This window comes from Octopus sinensis, linkage group LG11 (genome assembly GCF_006345805.1).
Source record: "Octopus sinensis linkage group LG11, ASM634580v1, whole genome shotgun sequence".
NCBI lineage: Eukaryota > Metazoa > Mollusca > Cephalopoda > Octopoda > Octopodidae > Octopus > Octopus sinensis.
In genome coordinates, this window is record NC_043007.1 from 35,919,844 (window position 1) to 35,928,610 (window position 8,767).

Below are 8,767 nucleotides of genomic sequence, written 5' to 3' on the forward strand. Positions count from 1 at the left end.
ATCACCCTCATCCATATGCATCACATGACCATACCAACACAGACTTCTCTCTTACATGCAACATATGATGCCTCATACACCCAATTTTTCTCTTAATCATTTACACTCTGTCATGCATGCACACTGACATTACCCATCCAGTGGAGCATGCTGGCTTCATTTCTTTCAAGCTTTCACAGGTCCTCTGTAAATACAGCCCATGTTTCACTGCCATGCAGCATTGTTGTACATACACAGGCATCATACAATCTACCTTTCACTTTGAGGTGGAGATCCTTTGTTACTAACAACGGTAGTAGCTCACTGAACTTTGCCCAGCCCATTCTTATTCTAGCAACTACACTTTCAGAATTTCTTCATCCACAGCTAACTTGTTCATGTAGATAAAGGAAGCTGTCCACACCTAAAATTTCCTCTCTAGTTCAGGTAGGGATTCCGTTATAAGAACAAGATCATCTGCATAGAGGAGCTCCCAAGGGCAGTCAGTTTTGAATTCTACTGTAATGGCCTAGAGGATCATGCTAAACATGAGGGGACTAAGAACCAATCCTTGGCAAACTCCTACTTATAAATGAAATCCATTGCTTTACTCATTGCCAACCTTTACCTTACTGACAATATCCCTGTACATGGCTTGTACTGCTCTCACCAGCAACTCATATATCCCTAGTTTCCACATTGACCACCAGATGAGGGAGCCAAGTACAGAGGGGTGCACTCTTCACTTGGGAAGGACATTCCATTTATAAATAACAATCTTTCCCACTTTCTGGTGTGACTATAGTCAATCTGGCTTGTGTGGCCATCAGATTGACGAGTGAACTGATGACTGGCTGATTTTCTTAAGTTAATATTGCAGATCATAAGGTCATTTGCATCACAGAACTCAAGCAGCCTAATTCCCTCCTCACTGTGGGAACCAACTCCATAGTTTCCATGCATCTGATAGAAGCTGTCCAGCGTGTCCATTGAAGTCATGAGCCATGAAGAGAGGGTCACTGTTATTTGTTCATGGAATAAACTGTAAAAGGGTGTCATAAAAATTGATCTTTCTGTTTGTCTGGCAGCCCTGGTCCAGAAGCATAGACAGAAATAATAGTTGCTAATCCACTTTGCAAAACCAGTTTAAGCCTAAGAATCCTATCACACACTATGACTACTTCAATTGCCTTATCAACCCATTTCTCAGCAAGAAGTATGCCCACACCACAAACCCCCATCACTATTACCGATCCTGAAGATTTTATACTTATGTTCTTTGCCTGTGAAGAATCTGGCAGAAGCTCCCCTCAATCTTACCTCTTGAATGCAACACACATCTACATACCTTTGTTCCAGCATCTCATCAATCTCATCAGAGCTACCTTTCAATGTGCTCACATTGAGTGTGCCAAATCTAAGGTGAGGAAGAGAACAGTGGAAGCAACCTGCATCTGAAAAGAAAGTTTGCATGGATGTTTACCAGACATATTGTAAAAGTTCATATATCTTATCTTGCATTTAATTTACCACCATACATTCACTTGGGACTTACCACGTCAATCAGAGGAAGAAGGAGGTGGTATGTACCACTGTTTATACAAAGATAGAGTAGATAAAATACTGCAAATAAATAGTCCCACTTGCCACATCTACCACAAGAGCAGGATGCAGTATACATCATTGCTTATACAAGATAAGATAGATAGATAAACTAGAGCTGATAATTAGCCCATGGGACATACACTTGTCAAATTACTAATGCTAACAAGCTTGCAATGCTGTTTTTATGTTGTTGCACTAGTATTGCTGTTGGTGCCCAGTGCTCTGATGTTGGCAGGGAGAAGAATGGGGTGGGAGAGAGGTTTCTGTACAAGTTTCCAATATAGAAGGTTCCAGGAGGAAAATGTCTGGTATAAGTAATGGGGGTGGGATGGGAGGGTGCACCATGACCTACCAGCCACATGATTGAAACTTCCAACAAAAATGCAGCGTCTAGAATGTAACAAAATAGCGTGAGAGAGCAGGATATATAATATATATATATATATATATATATACAGGATATATATATGTATATATATATATATATATATATATATATATATATATATATACACAATATATATATACTATTTTACTTGTTTCAGTCATGTGACTGTGGCCATTCTGGAGCTCTGCCTTTGGTCGAACAGATTGACCCTAGGACTTATTCTTTGTAAGCCTGGTACTTATTCTATCGGTCTCTTTTGCCAAACTGCTAAGTTACGGGGACGTAAACACACCAGCATCGGTTGTCAAGCGATGTTGGGGGGGACAAACACAGACACACAACCATACACACACACACACACATATATATATACATATATACAACAAGCAGCTTCTTTCAGTTTCCGTCTACCAAATCCACTCACAAGGCTTTGGTCGGCCCGAGGCTATAGTAGAAGACACTTGCCCAAGGTGCCACGCAGTGGGACTGAACCCGGAACCATGTGGCTGGTAAGCAAGCTACTTACCACACAGCCCCTCCTACACCTATAATATATTGTATTTGGGTAGGGTCACTTTTTAAATTACCAAATAAACACATGCACTATATATTTGTTCTTCACTCGTTTATTACTGTTCTTATGTTAACTCATGTCCAAATACAGGACGCTATATAATGAAGATGGACAGTGTAGCGAAAATGAATAATATAGTTTTATGATTAAAACAGGGAAAACAAAAATTCAGTTTATCTGAACAATTCATGGTAGTCATTTAAAGGCCAGGTAATCCTGCATGTGTTAAGCAAGGTAAACAAAATGATATTTGTGGTGGATCATATTCGTGTGTGTGTGTGACGTGTGTATGTATGTATTTGTAAGCACTCAAATATGTGACAAAATTATGTGCATATGTGTGTGGATGCATACCAATGCAAATATCGGAATGTAAATATATCTATGTGTTCTATATGTAGATAAACAAACACACACACATACACACACATGCATACACTTCCTTAACTCTAAATTTGACAGATTTGACAGCCACCATTTAAACCAATTGTTCTCTCCCTCTATCACCGCTCTCTTTCTCTCTGCCCCTGTCTCTCTCTCTCTCTCTCTCTCTCTCTCTCCCTATATATATATATAAATAAATAAATATATATATATAATAAATAAATATATATATATAATATATATATATATATATATATATATAATATATATATATATATATATATATATATATATATATAATATATATATATATATATATATATATATATATACACACATATATATATATATATGTATGTGTAAGTATACATATATGTGTGTGTGTGTGTGTGTGTGTGTATAGATATATAGATATAGATATGTCACAGTTTCTCTCTCTCTCTCTCTGTCTTTCCTCTTTATATCTTTCTAGCTCTGCTTCTCTCTTTCCCATTCTTTTATTTCGTCATGTCAAATTTATTCTTATTCATCTTTGCCGGCCTGGTTCTTACAAGGAATTCCTTAACAAGGTTTGATGCTTATAATTATTATTTGTTTTGCTTCTTGTGGTAATTATTATTATCATTATTATTATTCTTTTAACTCAGGTTTCATTGAAAATCCTGGACTCTTGCATGTGTAGCGGGCTGCTATGTGCAGCCTAGGATACCATGCTATCTGTTCTTTTCAGCTAATACTTTCCTGATGATTCTGGCTATGCCAAAGAGGCAAACCATTTGTAATAAACCTACTGAGCACTCTATTCTGATTTCCTTTATATTCCTTTCAATGCCTTCTGATACTGTCCACAACGACCCAACAGCAATTGACACTATCTTCACCTTCTTCATTTTCCATAGTTGGGCTATTTCATATTTAACAGGGTTATATATGTCTATTTTTTTCACCTTCTTTCTTGACTATTTGTGGGTTAAAGGAGCAGGGGCATGCAACATCACTTATATAGCATTATTTGTCATTAAAGCAGTGAGCTGGCAGACTTGTTAGCATGCTGGGCAAAATGCTTAGCAGCATTTCGTGTGTTCTTATGTTCTGAGTTGAGTTCAAATTCTGCTGAGACTGACTTTGCCTTTTATCCTTTCGGGGTCAATAAAGAAAGTACCAGTTGTGTACTGTGGTTGATGTAATTAACTATCCCTTCCACCAAATTTCAGGCCTTGTACCTATAGTAGAAAGAATTATTATTATTATTATTATTATTATTATTATTATTATTATTATTATTATTATTATTAGGGTGGTGAGCTGGCAGAGTTGTTAGCATGCCGGGTGAAATGCTTAGCGGTATTTCATCTGTTGTTACATTCTGAGTTCAAATTCCGCTAAGGTTGACTTTGCCTTTCATCCTTTCAGAGTTGATAAAATAAGCACCTGTTGGACATTGGGGTCAATGTGATCTACTCATTCCCACTGCCAAAATTACAGCCACTGTGACAAAATTTGAAACCATTATTATTATTATTATTATTATTATTATTATTATTATTATTGAGTGAGAGAGCAGTGCGTATTATTATTATTATTATTATTATTATTATTATTATTATTATTATTATTATTATTATTATTATTATCATTATTATTATTATTATTCTTATTGAGTGAGAGAGCAGTGGGGTAAAATATACGATGCCCAGTATACTCATCATGACTATCCGTCTGATAAGGGTATATCAGGCACATGCATCACAACCATATGTGCATGACATAGTGATCTCATATCAAGATAAACAGCACATGACCTTGCAGGTGGGGCCCAGTTAGAATTTTCTTCTGGTCAAGTAGCTCATCCCGCTTAAAAGGTCCCTGAATAAGGATTGCTTAAGGATGTTGAACAAATTACCCGTGTTTCCAAAGGTGAATTATCCAAACCTCTAAGAATTCCTTTCAACACACGGCTATGATGGTCCCCCACTACTTCTGCTTATGATCAGAGATGCACATATCGTCAACCACTAAGGGACATGGTCAACTGGTTATGGTCAAACAACTGACAAGCAAACCTGTGGTATTGAGCAGAATATTTGATGTAGCCCATTATTATTATTATTATTATTATTATTATTATCATTATTATTATTATTATTATTATTATTATTATTATTATTATCATCATCATTATTATCATTATTATTATTATCATCATCATTATTATTATTATTTTATTATTATTATCATTATTATTATTATTAGGGTGGTGAGCTGGCAGAGTTGTTAGCATGCCGGGTGAAATGCTTAGCGGTATTTCATCTGTTGTTACATTCTGAGTTCAAATTCCGCTAAGGTTGACTTTGCCTTTCATCCTTTCGGGTCAATAAATTAAGTATCAGTGAACACTAGGGTCAACGTAATCGACTAGTCCCCTCCCCACAAATTTCAGGGTTTTTGCCTTTAATAGAAAGTATCATTATTATTATTATTATTATTATTATTATTATTATTATTATTATAGGCAATGAGCTGGCAGAATCCTTAGCATGTATTTCACTCATTGCTAAATTCTGAGTTCAAATTCTCCCGAGTCCACTTTGCCTTTCATCCTTTCAGAGTCGATAAAATGAGTACCACTTGAGTGCTGGGGTCGATGTTATCAACTATTCCTTACCCCCAAATTTCAAGCCTTGTGCCTAAAACAGAAAGGATTATTATTATCATATTATTATTATTATTATCATCATCATTATTATCATTATTATTATTATCATCATCATTATTATTATTATTGTTATTGTTATCATTATTAAGGCTGTGAGCTGGCAGAATAATTAGCATGCCAGGCAAAATGCTTATCAGTATTTCATCTGTCCTTACATTCTGATTTCAAATTTTGTTGAGGTCGACTTTGCCTTTCATCCTTTCGGGTCAATAAATTAAGTATCAGTGAAACACTAGGGTCAACGTAATCGACTAGTCCCCTCCCCACAAATTTCAGGGTTTTTGCCTTTAATAGAAAGTATCATTATTATTATTATTATTATTATTATTATTATTATTATTATTATAGGCAATGAGCTGGCAGAATCCTTAGCATGTATTTCACTCATTGCTAAATTCTGAGTTCAAATTCTCCCGAGGTCCACTTTGCCTTTCATCCTTTCAGAGTCGATAAAATGAGTACCACTTGAGTGCTGGGGTCGATGTTATCAACTATTCCTTACCCCCAAATTTCAAGCCTTGTGCCTAAAACAGAAAGGATTATTATTATCATTATTGTTGTTGTTATTTATAGTCAACTGGGGGCAATGTGATCAACTAAAAATCTTTGAAGGTGTGCCCCAGCATGGCCATGGTGTAATGACAGAATAGCAAAATAACAGAATAATGCTACAAATAATAACAATATTATTTCTGACAGTACATAACTGTCAATCTGTCAGTGATTTTGGTGTAGCTCAGATGTTGTTGTTGTTGTTATTGTTACTGATGTTGTTACTGTTAAGTTTGGCTATGTTCATTTACGTGTGTGTGTGTGTGTGAATTTATGAGAATGTGTTTGTGTGACTTATGTATGTGCATATGTGTATATGTGTGTGCATGTGTGTGAGAGAGAATTTGTATGTGTTTGGGTAATTTTTGTATGTGTTTGTGTGTGTCTGTGAGAATCTGTATGCGTTGGTGTGATTTGTGTGTGCATGTGTATGTGTGTATGTGTGTGTGTGTGTGTGTGTGTGTGAATTTATGAGTTTGTATGATTTGTGTATGTGCATATGTGTGTGTATGTGTGTGCATGTGTGTGTAAGAGAATTTGTGAGTATGCATTTGGGTGAATATGTGTGTGTATGTGTATGTGTGTGTGTTTGAATAAGTGTGAGTTTATTTGTGGCAGTGTGTGTATTCATGTGTATGTCTGTAAGCGAGCATACATTTGTGTATGTTTGTGTGCTGTGGCCTTATGTTTGTAAATGTGTAAGTCTGTGCATATGTGTGTATGTCTGTATGTGCACCCGTTTTAATACACATATATGTATTTGTGTCTGCATATATATGTATCTGTATGCATGAGTCTCCTGTATATGTGTGCTTGTGTGTATGTGTGGTTGTCTAGTGTGTGTGTGTGTCTATATTTTCTGCGCATGCATATCAGTATATGTATGTGGATGAGTACTTGTGTATGTTTCAATGTGCATACATCTCTAAGACTTCTGTATGTTTATGAGATGTCACTGAACGTTGTTATTGTACTTTAACAATTTACACATTCTTTTGACTATAACAATAAACTCTGACATGGACACAAGGCCAAACATTCTGTAGGGAAGGAGGGGTATGGCTGATTAAACTGAATCAGCCAGTATTTATTTGATTGGTCCCTAACCCCACCTGCTGGAAGCTAATTTTTTTTTTCCCACGAGGGTTCCGGACCCCAGTAATGAACTCATTTGCATACAGCCAATCAGAGCTCACCTTGATAATCCACATAGTGTGTACTACTGCAGTACAACCAGCCAGGCATAGAAACGTGTATGCCACTCTGTGAGTACAGCATAGCAGGTTTCACGTAAGAACCACATACCCCCTTTCCCCACCCCCACACCATCCTCATAGATAAATTGAGCATCATCTCTATATGGAGACTAGCAGTATCGCCCAGCGTTGCTCGGGTTTGTTTCGACCCTTTAGAATTGGAATTCTTGGAAAGTAAAAATTTTGCATTATGTAGCTTGTTATTCTCTTTAAGTGAACATTTTTCTGGTTGAAATACACCGCAAAATGGTGACACAACAGTAAAAAAATATGGTAAAAAGTAGGGATTTTCATAGAAAAAAAAAGCACCTTTTTGATGTAAATAATTTTTGGTGTTAACATGGTCCGATTTGAATTTTTCCTTCTACGGAAGGAAGAGCAAGCCTTCTTCTATCATACTCTCAATTTTGGTCAACTTGCACTGCAGGGTCTCAGAGGAGATGGTGTTAGTTGAAGGCTACCAAACCTGCCATACACAGACAACTTCAGTTTCATATATATAGAGACAACATTAGGTACCTATGCTCAGACTGAGATTGGTGATACTGCATGTACCCATTGATATATACAAGGGGGACACAAAACACTATATTGATTACGATGTTTCCAGATCACCACCAACATTTTAAATTAGGAATGTACAAAATCAATAAAAAAAATTAGGAAACTACACTCATTTACATTTTCTAGTAAATTACTCAAATTGGCATCACTTATGGCATCATCAGTGAGCAGCTCTCCATTCGCTTTATACACTAAATTTCATATTTGTCACACCTGTTAAGCCATTTAGAAAAGTTAGATTTTACTATATCACACATTTTCCACTGAACTCAACCAGAGTACTTTCGTGACTAGGTGGACACTAGTTTGATAGTTGAGCTCTGATTGGCTGTATGCAAATGAGTTCCTAACCAGGGTCCGGAACTCTAGTGGGAAAAAAATTTCACCCTGCCCAGAAGGGTGTTTGTTTGTTTAAGGCGTGTTTTATCCATACTAGCATGGCTTTGGATATGAAGTGGCTAGAATCATGATTTATAACAACTGGATGCTCTCCCAGCCATCAACCCTTAATTGCTTGTGAGTAAGGGTTTTTTTGTTTGTTTATTTGTTTTTAACTTGTTTGTGAAGTCTCTGCAAGACCTGAGGAATTGATGATAATGTTGAAAAAGGATTCTTGAAATCGCTACTGCTTTGTTCAAGTGTGAAATATCCACATTTATGGACATTCACCTACACATACAAATGCACATTCACACATGTGCCTACACACACACACATACACATATGGATATACATACATACATACATAC

The 8,767-nt window shown here is 36.3% G+C and overlaps 1 protein-coding gene across 1 annotated transcript in view; it reads left to right on the top strand.

The window, feature by feature from the left end:
* Positions 1-3,365: 3,365 nt before the first annotated feature.
* LOC115217512 (EGF-like and EMI domain-containing protein 1) overlaps positions 3,366-8,767 on the top strand; it is a 24,387-nt gene continuing 18,985 nt past the window's right edge. The window contains exon 1 of the mRNA XM_029787235.2: positions 3,366-3,499. Coding sequence (XP_029643095.1) covers positions 3,438-3,499 — 62 coding nt within the window. The 5' untranslated portion in view covers positions 3,366-3,437. The remainder of the gene's footprint in view (positions 3,500-8,767) is intronic.